This window comes from Rhinolophus sinicus, chromosome 12, assembly GCF_057876585.1.
Source record: "Rhinolophus sinicus isolate RSI-liver-muscle chromosome 12, RSI-T2T, whole genome shotgun sequence".
Taxonomy (NCBI): domain Eukaryota; kingdom Metazoa; phylum Chordata; class Mammalia; order Chiroptera; family Rhinolophidae; genus Rhinolophus; species Rhinolophus sinicus.
Window position 1 is genome coordinate 56,927,162 of NC_142512.1, and position 17,684 is coordinate 56,944,845.

At 56.9% G+C, this 17,684-nt stretch overlaps 4 protein-coding genes across 5 annotated transcripts; 1 reads left to right on the plus strand and 3 right to left on the minus strand.

Moving 5' to 3' along the window:
* Nucleotides 1–176: 176 nt before the first annotated feature.
* PDE6G (phosphodiesterase 6G) lies at nucleotides 177–3,981 on the minus strand. Its single transcript, XM_074319661.2, has 4 exons — nucleotides 3,490–3,981; nucleotides 1,884–2,100; nucleotides 1,195–1,235; nucleotides 177–764 (listed from the first exon to the last, which is right to left on the minus strand). Exons 2-4 carry the CDS (start codon nucleotides 2,027–2,029, stop codon nucleotides 688–690), a joined length of 264 nt encoding a protein of 87 aa, XP_074175762.1. The 5' UTR covers nucleotides 2,030–2,100; nucleotides 3,490–3,981; the 3' UTR covers nucleotides 177–687.
* Nucleotides 3,982–6,813: 2,832 nt separating this feature from the next.
* Nucleotides 6,814–13,838, plus strand: CCDC137 (coiled-coil domain containing 137). 2 transcript variants are annotated; one of them, XM_088788898.1, is made up of 6 exons: nucleotides 6,814–6,944; nucleotides 9,199–9,332; nucleotides 10,594–10,810; nucleotides 12,162–12,244; nucleotides 12,333–12,412; nucleotides 12,546–13,838. In XM_088788898.1, the coding sequence occupies exons 1-6, from the start codon at nucleotides 6,850–6,852 to the stop codon at nucleotides 12,753–12,755; spliced, it is 819 nt and encodes a 272-aa protein (XP_088645024.1). In that variant the 5' UTR covers nucleotides 6,814–6,849; the 3' UTR covers nucleotides 12,756–13,838. The 2 variants fall into 2 exon arrangements, with proteins under 2 accessions (XP_088645024.1, XP_019591244.1); XM_019735685.3 differs by lacking the exon at nucleotides 6,814–6,944 and adding an exon at nucleotides 8,726–8,858.
* OXLD1 (oxidoreductase like domain containing 1) lies at nucleotides 6,909–8,639 on the minus strand. Its single transcript, XM_019735686.3, has 2 exons — nucleotides 8,482–8,639; nucleotides 6,909–7,504 (listed from the first exon to the last, which is right to left on the minus strand). Exons 1-2 carry the CDS (start codon nucleotides 8,539–8,541, stop codon nucleotides 7,085–7,087), a joined length of 480 nt encoding a protein of 159 aa, XP_019591245.3. The 5' UTR covers nucleotides 8,542–8,639; the 3' UTR covers nucleotides 6,909–7,084.
* Nucleotides 13,791–17,671, minus strand: ARL16 (ARF like GTPase 16). Its single transcript, XM_074320329.1, has 5 exons — nucleotides 17,596–17,671; nucleotides 17,311–17,369; nucleotides 16,755–16,868; nucleotides 16,057–16,172; nucleotides 13,791–15,904 (listed from the first exon to the last, which is right to left on the minus strand). The coding sequence occupies exons 1-5, from the start codon at nucleotides 17,654–17,656 to the stop codon at nucleotides 15,733–15,735; spliced, it is 522 nt and encodes a 173-aa protein (XP_074176430.1). The 5' UTR covers nucleotides 17,657–17,671; the 3' UTR covers nucleotides 13,791–15,732.
* Between the last annotated feature and the right edge of the window lie 13 nt (nucleotides 17,672–17,684).

The window sequence follows — 17,684 nt, forward strand, 5'->3', positions numbered from 1 at the left end:
CTCACCCATGTGGAAATGAACTTGGCAGATTCTGGATGATTGCTGCAGCTGGGACAGTGTGGACAGGCCCCGGCCGCCCCCGCTGCCCTGTCTCTACCCACACACTCCTGCTGAGCCGCTTACACACTCGGGCTCCATCCCAATTCCCAACACACCCCAGATGGGTCAGTGGGGGCACATAATTTTATTGTGAAATGGGGTCAACAAATGAGGGCCATGTTGGAGAGGACAAGCTTCCCACAGGCGCGGTGGGTTTGGAAGGGCCCCCTCCCTCGCTGATGCCCCAGGACTCCTGCTACCCACCATGCTGACCCAAAGGCATGGCTGGGCACGGCTAGTGGGGGGAGCTTGTCCTCACTTCTGGACAGGAAGGACAGGGGGGCGGTGGGCGGTGTGTGGGGGACACTCCTGGGAGGTCCTGCTGTGGCTTTTCAGGCACGGGAGGAGAGGGTCTGTGGGCAATATTTCCAGAAGTTAAGCAGGGCCTGGCCAGCCCCAAACGGGCATCCTGCAGGGACGTGGTGGGTGCCTGGTGCCTGAGGACCTGAGGTTGCCACCCTTCGAGGGTCTCCAGACAACCTGTGCGGTCTGGACACTCTGGGCGGGGCGGGCCTCCTCGCAAGGATCCTGAACAGGGGTGGGGTGGGCAGCAGAGGGGAGGGTCCTGGGACCGGCCCAGGTCTGGTGCTAGATGATGCCGTACTGGGCCAGCTCGTGCAGCTCCAGGTGGTTGAAGGCTTCCCATGGGCAGATGACCGTGATGTCTGCGGGAGAGGGGCCAGTGTGTCCAGGAGGATCCCATGGCCCCACCATCCCCTTGGGGCCCTGTTGTCCACACCCCAAGTGCTGAGAGTACAAGTCCTAGGTGAAGACTCTCCTCCCAGGACATTCTGCCCAGAGACAGTGAGTGAAGCAGGCCCAAGGGAGGGGATGGGAGATGTGCCTTGCTGCTGAGGAAAGGGGACAGCAAGGGCTCCTCGTTGTCTTCCAGCCCCTCCCAGTACCTGGTGAACTCACAGTGTGGGAACAACCCCACTTCAGGGGGAATGTGACACTAGATGTTGGAGAGAAAATGAAGGCCAGGCTGGGGGCGGCACCCTAGGTGAGCCTGGGAAAGCAGGTGGAGGCTGGGCCCCCACACACTGGTGGGTGGGTGAGTGGGGGAACCTGGGTGGACCCTAGTAGTCATCATACCTGTTCCCAGGCCTTCCATTCCAGGGATGTCGTCCCCAAACCTGCAAGGACAGAGGGGTCAGGGTGGCGGCCAAGAAGAGAGTGGAGTGGGGTGAGTGGGGGTATATTTGCTCTTTGAGTGCAGGTTCCTAAGAGTGTGGACTGTGAGTGTGCGCTGGGAGTATATGTGTGGGTGGTGAGTGTGCCTTGGGTGTGTGTGGGGGGGGCGGTGAGTGTGCCCTGAGTGTGTATACGTGGGGTAGTGAATGTGCCCTGGGTGTGTGTGGGGGGCGGTGAGTGTGCCCTGAGTGTGTATATGTGGGGCGGTGAGTGTGCCCTGGGTGTGTATACATGGGGCAGTGAGTGTGCCCTGGGTGTGTATACATGGGGCAATGAGTGTGCCCTGGTTGTGTATGTGGGGCTGTGGGTGGCTGTGACTTAGTCTCTAGGTGGCAGTACTTTCCAGACTTTTTGGCAATAACAGCTGGAGAGTGACAGGAGCCTCTCAGGGTCCCCCCTGCCCTCCATGCTGGGAGATGGGGGCCCTGATACAGGCCCTGCTCAGGCCCTCAGGAACTCTGTTAGGACGATGGGACCACCCTCAACCAGGAAAGGGTGCTGAGCTCCCCAGCCACACCTCCCTGCTGTGCAGCCTGGGGCTGGACCCTCCCACCCCCTCATAGAGGCACCCTTTCCCCAGCTCTGCTTACCCTTGGACGCCTTTCTTGGGGGGCTTGCTCTTGAATTGCCTGGTTTGCCGCTGCTTAAATTTTGGGGGCCCTTTCCTGGGAGTGACGGGCCCCCCAGTCACCCTGGTGGCCGACCGGATCTCGGTTTTGGGTGGCTCCAGATTCATGGCCAGGCTGGCAGAGGCCCTGCAGCGACCTTTGGCTTCTGGACTCCCTCACGCTGTGGGCTGGGGCAGACCTGGGGAGCACGTCTCAGTCAGATTTCCTACTGGTCTCAACCCACCAGAGCTGAGGAAACCCTGAATCCTGAGACCCAGACAGCAGCCCACTGCCATCTCTATGTGGGGCTCCACTGGGGCCAGGCAGGGGGATGAGAGTGCTGGGTGGCCCCCCAAGTGCACCCTTCCTCACGTGTCTCCCCTTCTGTGCTCCCCTCCCCAATCCCTGGGGCACTGGGTTGGGACACTGGGTCTCATTCATGGTGGCATTCCAGGCACCCAGCAGTGTCCATGGAGAATGACCCGAGAAATGGGAAAACAGGTTGCCTGGGCAGGGAAGCGGCCTGCTTTAGAGTGAGACGCTGAGCTGAGCTGTGCACCCTTCACCCCAGCAATGTCTTCCCTCTGCTGGGCCGCTCACTTGTGATTGGAGCCCGCTCTGGATGCCAACATCACCTGCTGGTGTTTTTGTACCACTGCACAGGGTGAACTTCTCTCCTCTCCTCAAATGCTCTAAGCCCTGGTGACCTTGGCAAGGTCAAGGGCAGCTCAGCTTCCTCGAAGCCTATTAGCACCAGAGGGAGACTAATCCCTCAGGGCCACTGGGGCCCAGAAGACTCTGGGGCTAAGCACACGACACAGGCAGGAGCCATTGCCCCCTCACTGCACGTCCAAGTCACCATCTCTTGGGTTCCCTTTCTTGTGCTCCCCCAATCTGGTGGGATGAAGGGCCTTACTGCAGCCTTGGGCTGCCGATAGCTGCCTGCTAGAGCATCAGGCCTGAGACTAACTGGGAGGCAAGGACAGGAGGTCTCACTGACAAGGAAGGCTTGGTGGTGGGTGCCAGGCACCTGGGATTGGGGTGGACCCCGCCATGCGCCATCCCTCCCTAAGGTTCAGCCTCTGTGCCAGGACCAGCACCAGAAGGGGTCCAAGGTGGACGGCAGCAGGCCTGGTGGTCCCGGCCGCTCAGACCCTGACGCCCACTCCTCACAGCCCAGCCGGACCCCTTCCCCAGTCCTGAGTCATGGGCCTGCCGTGGGAAGCTCTGAGCCTTGATGGAGCGCCCGCTCTCAGATGTTTCCACGGAGACCGCTGCCTGAGCTGCCTGCCCCAGCCCTGCCTATGGCTGGTGCCCACTCATGTTGACTGAGCGCGTGTGGCCTGAGGCTCCCAGACCATCACTGGACTTGGGGATAGGCTGCTCCACTGTTTGACTTGGGGGAGCAGAGGAGGCGATCAGCTGGGTGCCCTCTCTGAAGGAGAGGGTGGTAGGTGAACTCTTGTAGACCCCGGCCTCAGCATGGTGGTGAAAAGCCCACCAGCTTCCCACCCTCTGGGCAGATACCCACTAACACCCTTGGGTAAGTGGCCACCAGGAAAGGCAACCGGGGACAGTCAGTACTCACCAAGCACTGGGGCAGGTCTCAGGGGGCCCTGGGTGTCAGTGCCGGGCCTCTCTCACCAGGGCATCAGTTGGGCTTTTATCCTGCCCCTGTGTAAGCTGATTAGGACTGTCCCCCAACACTAATGAGATTGCCAGGGCCACTCAGGCGGGCACCACTGCCGAGGATCCCTGGGGATGGCAAAAGGGCTCAGGTGCAGTCAAGGGCCTGAGGAAAGGACGAGCCAGGGCCAGGGACGGGGCCAGGACAGGGAGGGAACGTGTGATCGTGAACAGCGAGAAGGGCAGGACTCTCTCCCGAACCTGCTCATCTTTGAAACGAAGATGAAACAGCAGCAGCGGCTCTCAAGCCCCCGCACCTCTCAGTCCTCTGACTTCTGAAGAACCGGCCTTCATGGCCCCTGCCCACTTCTTTGGCCTCACCTTTCATCCCACCCTTTCACAAGGGATTTGAGCTGACAAACAGGCCTCCCCTTGAATGTACTCTAAGCAGCCCCTTCCACCCCAGGGCCTTTGCACCTGCTGCTCCCCTTTCCTTAGGGACTTGCAAGTTCTGCTCCAGCATTGCTTCCTTAGGGATGAACAGGCTAGACCAGGATGCCTATCCCATAGACCTCATGGTAGCTGGACTTTCCTTCATCACACTTATCATGTAGTAAGTGTGGATAATTCTTTTAAAAAAAATTCCCCCCCCCACTTTCTTCCGCCTCCCCCCCCACTCCGGTTCAAGCCGTTGTCTCTCAGTCTAGTTGTGTAGGACACAGCTCCCTGGCCCAGGCTGGTGTTAGGAGCCTTGCGCTCTCCCCGGCTGAGGCAGTCGGTTGCCAGTCGGCTGCTCACAGCAGCTCAGGGCAGCACACAGCCCGTGGCAGCACACGGCAGGTCATGGCAGGTCACAGCAGCCCAGGTCCAGGGAGAGCTGTTGTTGTTCACAATCGTAGCTGTAGAGGGTGCAGCTCACCGGCCCACGTGGGGCTCGAACCGGCAGCGTTAGGAGCATGGCATTCCAACCACCTGAGCCACTGGGCCGGCCCTTAAAATTTTTCACTGAAGTATAGCTAACATACACTATCATATTAGTTTCAGGTGTACAACAGTGATTCAACATCTATATACCTTACAAAGGGATCACCACAGTAAGTCTAGTAACCATCTGTCGCCAAACTTATTACAATATTGTTTGTCCTATGCTGTACATTAGGTCCCGTGACTTACTCTATAGCTGGCAGTTTGTACCTCTTATTCTCTATCACCTTTTTCACCTGTCCCCCCACTTCCCTCCCCTCTGGCAACCATCAGTTTGTTTGCATCTAAGAGTCTGTGTCTATTTTGCTTTGTTCGTTTGTTTTTTAAGTTCCACATGTAAATGAAATCATATGGTACGTCTTTCTCTGTCTACCTTATTTCACACAGCATAATACTTATAGGTCCATTCATGCTGTCAGAAATGGCGAGATTTCATTCTTTTTTATGGCTGAGTAATAGTCTATTATTACACATGTCCCTCTTCTTTATCCATTCGTCTACTGATGGGCACTGAGGTTGCTTCCATATCTTGGCTATTGTAAATAATGCTGCAATGAACACAGGGGCGCATGTCTTTTCAAATCAGTGTTTTGGAGTTCTTCAGATAAATACCCAGGAGTGGAATTGCTGCGTCATAAGGTAGTTGTTTGTAACTTTTTGAGGAATCTCCACACTGTTTCCCACAGAGGCTGCACCAATTTGCAGTCCCACCCACAGTATAGCCTCACCAACATTTGCTGTTTGTTGATTTTTTGATGATGACCGTTCTGACAAGTGTGAGGTCGGAGAAGTCCTGTTAACCTGTCTTCCACACTAGAGTGGAATGGGGCACAGATTCCTACCAGGTCGCAGTGTCTAGCCCAGTGCCGGGTACGTCACAGATGGTTGGTAAGTACCTGTGGATTGAATGCAGACGAGACCTGCACCTGCAGACTAGTCTCAGCGAGTTTGGTGCTGACACTGAGCTGGCGTCATCGACCATATTTTACATCTAGAAGGGGGCCTGCCCCACTGCAAGGGGCAAGGCCAGTGGCTTCTCTTTGGGGATGTCACACTGCAAGGGGCTTCGCCCTGACTTGAATTCTAAAATAAGGCTGATTTCATAGGGTCCACCGGGTGGGATGTACGAGCATGTATACGTGCATACACATGTGTAAAGCCACGGAAATATACACATATGCCTGTAGAAAACTTTTGTAAATCCACATTTTAGAGGAAAATACAGCAAACCTGTCCCCACATCTCTGAGATAAACTACCGCTGCGTGGTAGGCCCCTTGTAGCCTACCCCAGCGGGGCCCCAGGCTGTACTGGGCTCTGCTTGCTGCCGTCCTGGGAAAATCTCTCTTCCTGGGCCATTTTCAAACCTGTACGAGCACAGGGTCGGAGTAGACGCCCTCTGAGATAGTGTGTAATAAGCGCGTGTTGCTATAACGTTTCTCTGAACCCGTCTAAACCCTGATGACACGTGTTAGCTGTGCGAGACGACGGCATGGACGAGCAGGTGACACGAGAGGCACGAGCGCACCATCAGGCTGTGCCGGCTGGTTTCCGTCTCTTGTGCACAGACCTCTGTGAGAGACACTGGCTTTACATTAATGGGAAGGCCTGTGTGTCAGCTCCAATCCTATGTGAAGGCGTTACAACCTCAGCTTTTCCCTTCAATGAGGACATAAAACTGGCATAACTTCGTTTAAGTCCTGCCCTGTCCAGGCCACTGGTATCAGAGTTTGGAATTGCTGAGGGGAGGGAGATGAGCTAGGAAAATTTCCATGGGTGAAGGGCGCAGGAGATGCCCATGGGCAGCGAGGGCCCTAAGATAAAAGTCCCGGCCACTGACGCTCCAGTGGCCGGGTCTGCAGCCCGGGACCAGCTGCTGCCGGGATGCTGGATCTAGGGTTAATGGCTGAGAACTGCTGCTCCGTCCGCCCCGGCCAGCTGCCTGGGGAGCCATGGCCAAGTCGGCTGGAAAGACTGGTGGCTAAGCCGAGCTTAGGGCCCCGCAGGTGCTCTGCGGCCTTCTACCTGGCCAGTAAATGGGTGTCTCCCAAGGACCCCAGCAGCTGGGGACTGACTACAGCTGGACAAATGGGGTACCTTCCGGGCTGTCTGGGGTCATTCGTGCATGTCAGGGGCTCTGCAAATGGCAGCTCCAAGGATCAGTTGGTCCTGCCTCTGCTGCACTGCTAGTAACCACGGCTGACCTTTGGACAGGAATTCTGGGGTGCTGGGACACGGAGGGGGGCCCTGGGGTCACTGTCAGTTGGGTAGTCAAGGACATGGTCTTGTTTCACCCCTCACAGGTTTGGTGATGGCTCTGGGTGTTCAGTGAACAGCTGATGACAAGTGCGCCTTCCTTTGACGAGGCTTCACAAGCCTCTCAGACAACACAGAAGCCTTCTGTCTCACCACCAGATAACTTATTTATTCTCAGGTAAAGTCAATAAATAATTCTTCGTCTACCCCCCCGCCACAAGCCCCATGAAGGGGCCACGTGCAGAGACAACCGTGCGGCTTCCTGGGTAGGAGCTGGTGGGCTGGAGCCCGTCGGGGGAAGAGTCCCGCCAGGCGGGCTCAGCGTCCACCCCGTATGCGCAGCCGGATCTCCATCCTGAGGAAGGCCTTGAGGGTCTCGTCAGCCACATGCTCCTCCAGGGCGGCCAGGGCCCGCTCCCCGCCATCCTGGTAGTGCTGCAGCAGTGCCTCTGCGTACTCTGCCCACACGCAGTTGGGGCAGCCACTCAGGCAGCAGTTTGTGGGGGGCTGCAGCTCGGGTGGCAGAGGGTATGAGGGTTCTGAGGGGCCCCCACTGGGCAGGGAGGACTTGAGCTGCTGGGTGCCATCTGCACCTGTTTGGGAGCCCACCTCCACATGGTCCTTCCCGAAAGCTCTGCGGCCTTCATGCACTGGGGTCCGGCCATGATACCTGCGCAGAATGCTGCCACCTCCAGGAAGCCTTTGGCACCAGTCCCAGCTGGAGAGTTGGCATGGCCCCTAAGAATGCAGATAAGCCTGTGAGTCTTTAGGAAGCTGGTAAGACCTCACCTACCCCCAACTCCAAGGAAATTTCAGCCTCCTGTCACTGGCAGCAGGCTCCATGTCCTCGGCTTCCTCACTTCCTGTGTGACCTTAAACAAGTTCCTTCATCTCTAGACTCAGTTTCCCATCTGTAAAATGGATGTAATGGTGATTATGAGAAGGACGTGATTCATGAAAAGTGCTGGGTTCAGGGCCAGGCGCTAGGCATGCCTTCCAGCAGACGGTGGGGTTGGAGGAAGCTTGTCACCTCCAGCTCAGATGGTTCTGCCGTGTGTATGATGGAGCAGGGGTTGGAAGCCCATGAGCTCCTGGCCACACAGCCACCTCTCCCTGTCCAACCAGAACAGCTGTGCTCTGCCCCTCTCACCGTCTGACTATTCGCATCACTCCGTCATCCCTGCTTCTCTCCATCACACGAGAAGCCCAGGCCTCCCAGGCCATCCCCTCAAAGGTCTGTGGGCAGCCCTCCCCACCTCCTTTAGCCCTAGGCGGGCCCCAGAGTCCCCTTTCCTGCTCTGTGTCCCAGGGCACTGAACACCGACTGACACAGCCCAAACTTTCCGTATTTATTTATCTAACTCCTGCGAGAAGCATCAGACCCTCGTTCACTGCGGCTTCCCCAAAGGGCTCACACACAGCAGGCGTTCAACAGATACTCCGGAACGAGTGAACGAGCTCAGAACGCGGCCGGTACTATCCCGGGGCTCCGCCCAGTGGCAGAATGACCCTTCTCAAAAACCGGGCGCAGTGCCTGGCGAGGGCAAGACGGACGGGAGGCGAGGTCCGCAGGCTGTCCCGCCCGCCCCCGGCGCGGTTGCTGCAGCCGCAGCCCCTGGAACTGGAGGCCGGGCGGGGGGTGCTTTTCGGTCCCCGCCGGCCCCGGCCTCCCCTCCCGAGCGCAGCCCCGGCCCATGCCCCTGCCGGGTACTTACCGAGCAGCGGGCACCTGCGGCCACCGCCAGGGATCCCCGGGCCACGTTCCGTAGCAGCATCGCCCGCAGCTCGGCCCAGGGTGCCTGCGCGCTCCAGCCTCCGCCACCCGGGCCAATCCCGGCCCGGACTAGAGCGGCACCGTCCCCAGGAGCGCGGGGCTGAGTGCAGGAAGCGGAAGTGGGTCGTGGGGAAGTGGGTCGTGGGGCGGGACCGTGCCGAGGGCAGAAGTGGCTTCTTCCGGGAGCCCCGGCGTGCAGATGGCGAGATCCGGGCGCCGAGCCGCGGCCTCCGCGCGGACGGCGGGGTCTGGAGGCCCCGGGCGGCCGCAGCAGCTTCAGGGGAAACAGCGCTCGGCGCCGTGGCCCAGGCCGCGCAGGTCGGTTGTCACCGCCCTGAAATCTGTGCCCGGGCCTCTCCCCCGGCCAGGCCCAGCGCCCTGCCCTACCCTGCCGTGGGCGCGCGGGAGGGAGTCTCCGGTGTGACGCTTTCCACTTCCAGGGGACCGCCTTTGCCGTCCTGGATGAGGTCGGAGCGATGGCCCACCCTGGGGCTGTCTCACGCCAGCGTCGTGCGAGAACCCGGTGCAGGGACAGCCTCCGGCGGCACCACAGCAGCCAGGGTGGTCTGCAAAGCTTTTTCCGGGCCCACCTTCGGTTTGTCTGATTCTGCTTATGTTGGACGTGGGATGCGTCTCACCCTGGTGTTCTCCTTCTTAGCAAAGAAAAGAAGAAAGTGAATTGCAAGCCCAAGAACCAGGATGAACAGGAAATCCCTTTCCGGCTCCGAGAGATTATGAGGAGCCGCCAGGAGATGAAAAACCCCATCAGTTACAAGCAAAGGAAGAAAGAGGGTAATGTGCGGGCCCATGTGGGTGGCAATAAAGCTTAAATGCCCAAATATTTAATGGCGTGTCAGTGACCTGAGGGAAGGTCAGTGTCGCCAGGGCCAAAGCAGAGGCTGGTGGCAGTGTGCTTTCAGCTGAGGCTTCAGAAGGCTCCTGGGCCTCGCGTAAGGAGTGTTGATTTCCCAAGAATAGTGGAGACCTTTTGGGGGGTGGTCAGTTCAGGTTTACTTTGAACAGGTCACTCTGTTAAAAGGGCGGGAGGGAGCGTGGACAAGGCAGGCCAGTGAGGCTCCTGCGAGTGTGAGAGGATGGTGGAGAGAAGTGGATGGTTTCTGGGGGTTAAGTTAAGGCCCCACCTGAGAAACACCCTTCCCACCCCTCCCCCTGGGCCGGATCGGTGTCCACCCGTCTGGCTCTGCCAGCGGTGACTGTCAGGAGTGTTTGTGTTTTGTGCGTATACGTATTTGTTTTCCCAAACGTAGGACTGCTTTTACAGCACTGCTGTTTGACAATTTTTTCTAAACCTTAGGCTTTTTGTTGGCGTCTCTATGGCTGCCAGAAGGATAGAGGAAGGGTGGGGAGGGCAGAGGCCGTGTGCTGGCCTGGGGAGATGGCACATTTGGAGCGTGCTCTATTGAAAGTGCTTTTTTTGTTTTGAAAGTGCTCTTTTGGGTTAAGTTATTTAAAAGATAGAAACTCACATTATATGGTAAAATCTAACAGTTCTGAAAGGTATGAAGTGAGGCGTAGCTTCCCTTCCTGTCTCTGAATCCTGCTCCCTCCCCCTGAAAGAAACCACTGTTCATCTTGTGTACCTTCCCAGGAGAAATACTACACGTAGTGACAAGCTATACCTTCGTCTACATGTTGTTTAGTCCTGGGTTTTCACTTACAGAAGACTTTCCAGATCTTTCCACATCCCTGTGCGTAGCTCCCCATGCTGCCTTCCATACCCCTGCAGTGAAGTCTCTGGATAACCATAGGGGAATCCATTCAACTGGTCACCTATTGATGGACATTTATGTTGTTTCCAGTTTCCTTTTTCAGTGGAGTTGCGTGACAGACATGTACCAGTGGGCTGTGGGGACCCACTCCTATGCGCCCCAAGCTGGGCGTCTTAGCTCCTCTTTAGCCAGTGGAGTTGGGCTGCTCCCTCTGGAGCCGGTCTTCCCTTCCTGCAGCCTTGGGAGGGGAAGTGAGCGTGGCGGCCAGCCTGGCACCACCCACTCCCTCCTGCCCCTCATGCCATATCTCCCTTTGTCCTCAGCCCAGGTGGCCTTCAGAAAGACGGAGAAGGAAGCAAAGGGAGAGGATCCAGACATTGCTGTCCCCAAGTTCAAGCAGAGGAAGTGGGAGTCTGATGGGGCCTATGTCCAGCGTATGGAGCAGGAGGCCCAGCACGTGCTGTTTCTCAGCAAGAATCAGGCTGACCGGCAGCCCGAGGCACAGGCGGCTCCCAAGGAGAAGTCGGAGGGGAAGAAGGCGTGAGTGGGGGCTGAGGCCTGGGGGAGGCAGGGCTGCAGGTCCCGTGATTGTCTCTGCAGTGGCAGCGTTTTGTTGCCAGGGGCACCCCCACCCTGCTCCAAGATTCAGGGAAAGCCCAGAAAGAAGTTACAAACCCTGGTCAGCAGACGACTGTTTTTCTTTACGTCTGAACTTCTTAACCTCAGAGGTTCAGGGAGGCTCTGACCCATGGAACTCTGAGAGCCTGGCTTTGTCTTTGCATCTCTCTGGGTCTATGAGCCAGAGGAGGTCAGGGCAGCCGTCCAACCCAGGCTGGTTGCTCTAGGCAAGTGGAGAAAAGATGAGGCTCAGTGTCCCCCGAGGAGGGCCTGCTGGCCACGAGACCATGCCAGCCGCTGTGGAAATCAGGACTGGGGCTGGGAGATCTGGGTGAGGCTGACACGGAGTTTTGGGGTTTCCCCTCCTCTGGTCGGCAGACGCCACCTTGTCTCCCTGGACCTGGACTGTGTCACGTTTCATGTCCGGAGGAGGTTCGAGGGGCTTTAGCTGTGTCATTTGCATAAGTCCTGTGACCCCTGATGCTGGCTTCGGGCTTGCTCAGATCCTTGTAGGTTTCCTGAGGGTGGCAGCCAGCACCGGGACGGAGCCTACCTCTGCCCTTGGCTCTGGAGAAATCTGGGAAGGAAGTTGTGTGTCACCGTCCTGAGCCTGTGGTGGGGGCTGGGGATCTGCTTTAATAAACAAGGGCTCTTTGAGGTGTGTTTCTGCCTTAACCACAACTCTTGAGATGAACCAACCCAAGCTTTCATGAGAAGTTTCTCTAAAAGCCATGAAAGTCAGATTGTTTTCAGCTCTGTGCAGTTTTCTGGTGTCTGAATTCTTCCCATACTTGTCATATCAGCCAGTGAAGATTATGTTACAGAAAACCGCCCTCAGATACTGTCAAACCCACAGTGAGCGCCCAAACTTTACATCGTTAAACATTATGATTCCAGTCATTAAGGGGCCGTGTCATGTGCAGCGGCACAGTTGACTGTTGGGGAAGAAGATTCTTCAGGGTGGGGCCGTCCTCTGCAGGGGGGTGAGCAGCATCCCTGGCTTCCCCCATGAGGTGCCAGGAGCACCCCCCCCCCACTGTGACAAGTTGAAATGTCTGCAGATGTTGTCAATTGTGCCCCGGGGCCCAGTCACACCCGCTGAGAACCACTGACTTGGAACTTGGGGGGAGGGGGCGCCGGTGGCAGGAATGGGGACTTGGAGGCAGCCGGCTGGGCTCGGCCGCGGGTATCCCTCCAGGGCAGAGTGACTGCTGTCACCCTAAGTCCAGTGGAATGAGACCTGGGGATCCCAGTGGCATTGTTTTCTCCCCAGGTTCCAGAGGCGGCGACTGGACAAAGTCCGGCAGAGAAGAGAGGAAAAGGCAGCAGAGAGGCTGGAGCAGGAGCTGCTCCAAGGTCCTCTTCCTGAGGCCACCCCATCAGCCCTGGGTGCGACCCACAGGGGCAGACAGCGGGCCTCAGTCGTGTTCCTTTGCCCTTCCAGACACGGTGAAGTTTGGCGAGGTCGCCCTGCAGCCCCCTGAGCTGACCGCCAAGCCCAGGATGAGCATGAGCAGGGACCAGGTAAGCGGGGGCGGAGGGCTTGCCCTGGGTCCCCGATGAGCGCGCGTCTCATTGGGCTCGCAGCTATGGGATCGACCTAGGCGGTTATCTCCTCTCCCTGAATCTGTGCCATACCTTCGTCCCCGGTCCTTAGCCTGGCAAGAAACCACTGATGCTGCGGATGCTCCTGAGCCCTGGCGGTGTGTCCCAGCCCTCGGCCACCTCGCTGGCCCGGCAGCGGATCGTGGCGGAGGAGAGGGAGCGGGCTGTGCAGGCGTACAGGGCACTGAAGAAGCTGCGGCAGTGCCAGGGGCCTCGGTCAGCCCGCCACCCTCCCGGGAAAGAGCCACAGACGCGTCTGTGATGGCGAGGGACCAGGGCTGCCCACTGGGTTGGGGGAGCGGGCAGGTGGCCTGCAGACCAAAGTCTGTTCCCTGGACACACCCTGGGACCCCAGGGCCTCGTGCACCAGCTCCCAGGTGTAGCTCCAGGTCTTGGCTCTCGTTCTTTCCCTCCCTAAAAACTGCTCTTTCATGAGTGACCACCCGCTGGGCCCTGTCACCTGTCCCGAGTCCCCATAGGTGGGGCCAGAGTCCCCATAGGTGGGGCCAGCGCCTGGACAGCCACCGTTGTTCCTGTGAGCCTAGCACCGCCCACATCTTTGTTCTAAACACAGGTCGAGGCTGAGACACAACCTGGGCCAATCCCGTAATTCTGTCCCCAGATGCCAATTAACTGTAGATAGCGCCAACTTAGGTCAACTAAACCCATCACAAGCCCCCCTGGGTTCAAGAGCAGGACAGCTGGAAGCATGCGCCAGGCAGCAGGTGGGGGGGTGGGGGGTGGGGGGCGGGCAGCACCTAGACCACCTAGACCTGCTCACGGAGCCTCTGCTAACCGTCCTGAGGCAGGTGCAGCCCACCCAAGCTTTGGTCCAGGTACGGAGACTGACGATGCCAGCCACACCGCGGGCACAAGTATCAGGAAGCATTTCTCACAGGGGACCCATCTTGGGAGGAGAGCTACCTTAGCAGTTGTCACTGTCACCTCTAGTGGCAAATAAGGTCTCTACGCGATTTTAACAGTACAGTACAATAAATTTCAGGTTGGTTTTTGTTTTACTTTTGGGGGGTTCTCTCGTAGTTTAAGTTGCCCCATGTTTAACGAGGGGGGAGACCTTGTGTCTTTGGACACTAATCGGAGTCAGGTTCCCAGCTCGGACCCAGACTGAGAAAAGGAGTCAGTGGCTTCTGTAAGGGAGGGACCCTGGTTCCTTCTGGTGGGGTGTGGTATTTAGAAAGCAAGATCTGAGATAAGAAATGCTCCTCAATGCTGGGATGTGATCGTTTCTATACCATTTCAGCAGACAGGCTGTTGTATGAATCAAAAAACACGTAACTTTAAAGTTCTGAGTTTATATTTGCTATTAAAATGTAATATTACAGGAGTTTTTGTTTGCATCTTTTCCACTGAAAGTGTTTCATAAATACTCACTTTTCCTACAAATTCCATAAAACAACTCTAATGCCAAGTGCTACACTAGACGTATACACTGACACTTAAAATGTTAGTTCTTTTTGTTCCTGTCCAACTGAAGACAGGCCAACTGTGTTTAAATGTCACCTTAAGAGGTTTTCTCTGGTTATCATTCTAACTTGATAGACAGTTAAGATTGCTTGTCAGGCTTTTATTTTTCCTTTGTTTTGGAATATGTAAAACATGGTTTACGTAATTCAGAAGCTCCCAGTAAAGAAGGGGGCCTTCCTGCCTGCTGGCTCAAAGGGCAGGTCCCAGGGCTCGGGCCTAGTGCTAAACGCTTTCCTGGGATTCCTACACCCTCAGCTGAAGAACTGATGAGTTACAGCTTCAGAGATCCTAACACTTCATGTTTCTCTCCAGGCTTTGCTCAGAGGGTATCCCCTGAAATTGGGGATGTCAGCAAGCCCTTTGGGGTGATCGCCCATGTCTAGGGCTGTTCAGTGGCATAAGTGGAGATGATTCACTGGGCATGTCTGAGAAGGTGGCACTCAGCGGTGGCACAGGCTGTGCACCACAAAGAGCCAGCATCAAACCTTCCCAAAGGCACGCCATAAGAAGTGACACCATCTGAGCCCGTCGCCCTGCGGGATATACAGAAATTTTCTTCCAGGACATCGTTTACAACCCCCCACATGAACAAATGTTCCCCCACCCAGCAAAGTGGCCGAATGGTAACTACGCAGAGCCTAAGACCCAGGCCTGCTGCTCCAGACGGGAGGCAGCATATGCCCCAGGGGCCTAAATTGAAAGCAGAGACAGAGAAAGCTATTCAGAGAGAACTCACGACCACACTCCTGATCAGGGTATTTTCTGTTTGAATTGGGGAATATCAGGGAACAGTGTGTTTTTCCAGGACCAATCAGCTCCAAGTCCAGTCACCGTTTTCAATCTTTAGTTGCAGGAGGCGCAGCCCACCATCCCATGTGGGAATTGAACCGGCAACCTTGTTAAGATCTCGTGCTCTCAACAACTGAGCCATCCGGTCACCCAGGATCGGGGTTTCTTAACCAAATATAGTGAGTTGAATAGTGGCCCCAAAACCATGTCTAAGACATAACCCTCGGAACATGCAAATGTGACCTTGTTTGGAGAAAGGGTCTTCGCTGATGTAATTATATACCTCAGGATGAGATCATCCTGGATTTAAGTGGGCCTTAAGTCCAATGACAGGTGTCATTATAAAAAGTTGTACCAGCCACAAGTCAAAGAGACCAGGAATTACCCACAGCCACTAAAAGCTGGAAGAGAGGCAAAGAATGGATTCTCTCAGAGCCTCCAGAAGGAACCAACCCCGCTGAAACCTTGATTTTAGGCCTCGGGCCTAAAGAACTGTGCTTATAAATGTGTTGTTTTAAGCCAGTTTGTAGTGACTTGTTAAGCGGGCCATAGGACACATCCACCCACCAACAGGTGTTCTGCAAGCTCCATCGGCTGAAATGGACGGGGCGGATGCGGGACACCGGCCAACCGTGGCATTGAGGGCCTGGCGACGAGCTCCATCAGGGCCCTTGCTACCTGAGGGAACCCTAACCCTCCAAGCTTCCCTGGGTGCTCAGGAAGACCGGAGGTCTGGCAGGCCTGTCATGCTCTCCCAGCGCTGGGACAGTCTCTTCATTCAGAGGTCAGCTGTTTTTGCAAGCTGGGTGCCTCAGTTTACCCGTCACTGCAACTCTGCACAGGAGCCCACCTTGCAGGTTTACAACAGTCACCCTGTCTTTACAAGAACAAACCGCTGGAGGCCAAGCGGTGTCATCCTCTGCCTCCCGCCACTGAGCTGCCCAGCCATGTTCTCAACCCAGAAGTCAACTGCTGGTTCTGTGCGTGTCCTGGAGCCAGCGCAGCACCCCTGTCAGGCCAGTGCCTTTCCGGGCACTGATTTCTGCTATGGTGATGTTTTGCTTGGCACAAGCAATGATGTCTGGGAGCCTGATTAACGATTTCATCTCCTCTATGGTCATGTAACAGGGCAGGTCACTGGGGTGAAAGAAGAGCCTTGTCACAGTGGGCTGCACAAGCCACCCGCAGCCCTGATGCAGCCCCTCCCTAAGGAGCCACCCCCTTGGCTCCACTCCAAGGGAGCTCCTCCCAGGGCACCCTGTCCTCCCTCTGGGCTCACGGAGCCATACGTTTTATTGAAGAGTATCAGGACTGACGCTTCTGCAAGTGGATCCGCAGAAAGGAGGCCCAGGAGCTGCACACAGGACGCAGAGAGCTGGGTGGGGTTGGAGGCATCCATCATGAACTGGGGAGAAGAGAAAAAGTGTAGGGCTGCTCTGTGACGCAGACGGCGCCTGCCAAATCTCCTCCCCTGGGCATCACAGACTTGGCTCAGGAACTGCCAAGTGACTTTGAAATAAAGGGCTTTGGGGACAGGCAGAAGCAGAAAACAAGGTGTATGAGAGTGACCAAGTGTCACCTGCTTCCACCTATATGTAAGTCTCTCCTCGTGTGGCCATCAGTTCTCCCAGGAAGGGTCCTGGAATTTGGGGCACAGGCCCTGTTAGGATGGGGCAAACCCAAGAGATGCGGAGTTCAAGCATAAACAAAACATCCAGGGCAACAAGGCAGAGTGGGCAGGTGTCAGGCAGGTACCTGCAGCGCACCTATACTGCCCTCAGCAGGCCTTCTGTGAGCCTTGGTATTAGCTTGGGAGCGCGAGGGGTCAGGCTGGGTGTCCAGAAGGAAGCAACCGGCGTGGGCCATGTTTCCTTGACTGGCATAGCCGCCCAAGAACCCAAACTCCATCCTACACAAAGTAAGCTTGGGGACTGGACAATAATGAAGTGGGGACAAACTTCCCTAAAAGTTCAAAGGTATGACCCACCAGGAGAGAACGACAGTTTCCGTAGTAACTGGACCAGATGGGGCCCAGGCACCCCCCCAGCTCCCGGATGGTGATCTTTCTGTGGGCCACGATGTCAGTAAGGTTGGTGCCCACCTGTGGGAAAACACAATGCAGAGACCACCACACGTTCCCACTGGGAGCGCTTTACACTGTTACCTAAACCCCAACAGGCCCTTTTTTCAGGGTCTTAGACCCCAAAGCAGAACCCAATAATGAATGGGGCTAAAAACGCTTCTAGGGGTTCAGGGCCCTAACGCTCAGCTAAGGCTGGCTATGGCCATCAGTAGGACTCTCCCTGTGGGGCCACCAGCGACAGCAGTGGGGGTGACTCGGGGTCCACCGCCATGCACCCACCTCCATCGCAGCTGTGTCCCAGTGGGACCAACGGCTTCCCGTGACACCCTGCTCGCTCCCCCAGGGTTGCATTTAACTAGTGGACTGGCGGAATTCCAGTTTCCATTAAAAGAACCCAAAGCACTTTGCAAACCGCAAGGGGTACCATTTCTACTAAACCCGCGGGAGAACGGAAGCCTACCGTAGGCCGCGTCGCGGGCGGATCGCCCAGGTCGCCCTTCCCATCCTGAGAGCTCAGCTGTGCGGGGCAGTCAAGGACGCCGAGCGGAGCAGAAGAAAGCGGGCGGCGGCCGGACCCCGCCCCGGGCCTCCCCCGACAGCCCCAGGGCCCCTCTCCAGCCCCCAGAGCGACCCCTACCCCCCCCGCCCTTGGGCGCCCTGCGTCCCCTTGTCCGGGTCACACCAGGAGCACCCCCCCAACCGCGTCCCAGGCCCCCGGCCCCCCTCGCCCAGCACTGAAAGATAGTCTGCAGTCGTTTCACCAAAAGCGTCTTCCCCACGCCCGCGGCTCCAAGCAGTAGACACATTCCGAACCCTGCGGGACTCCGCCCCCGT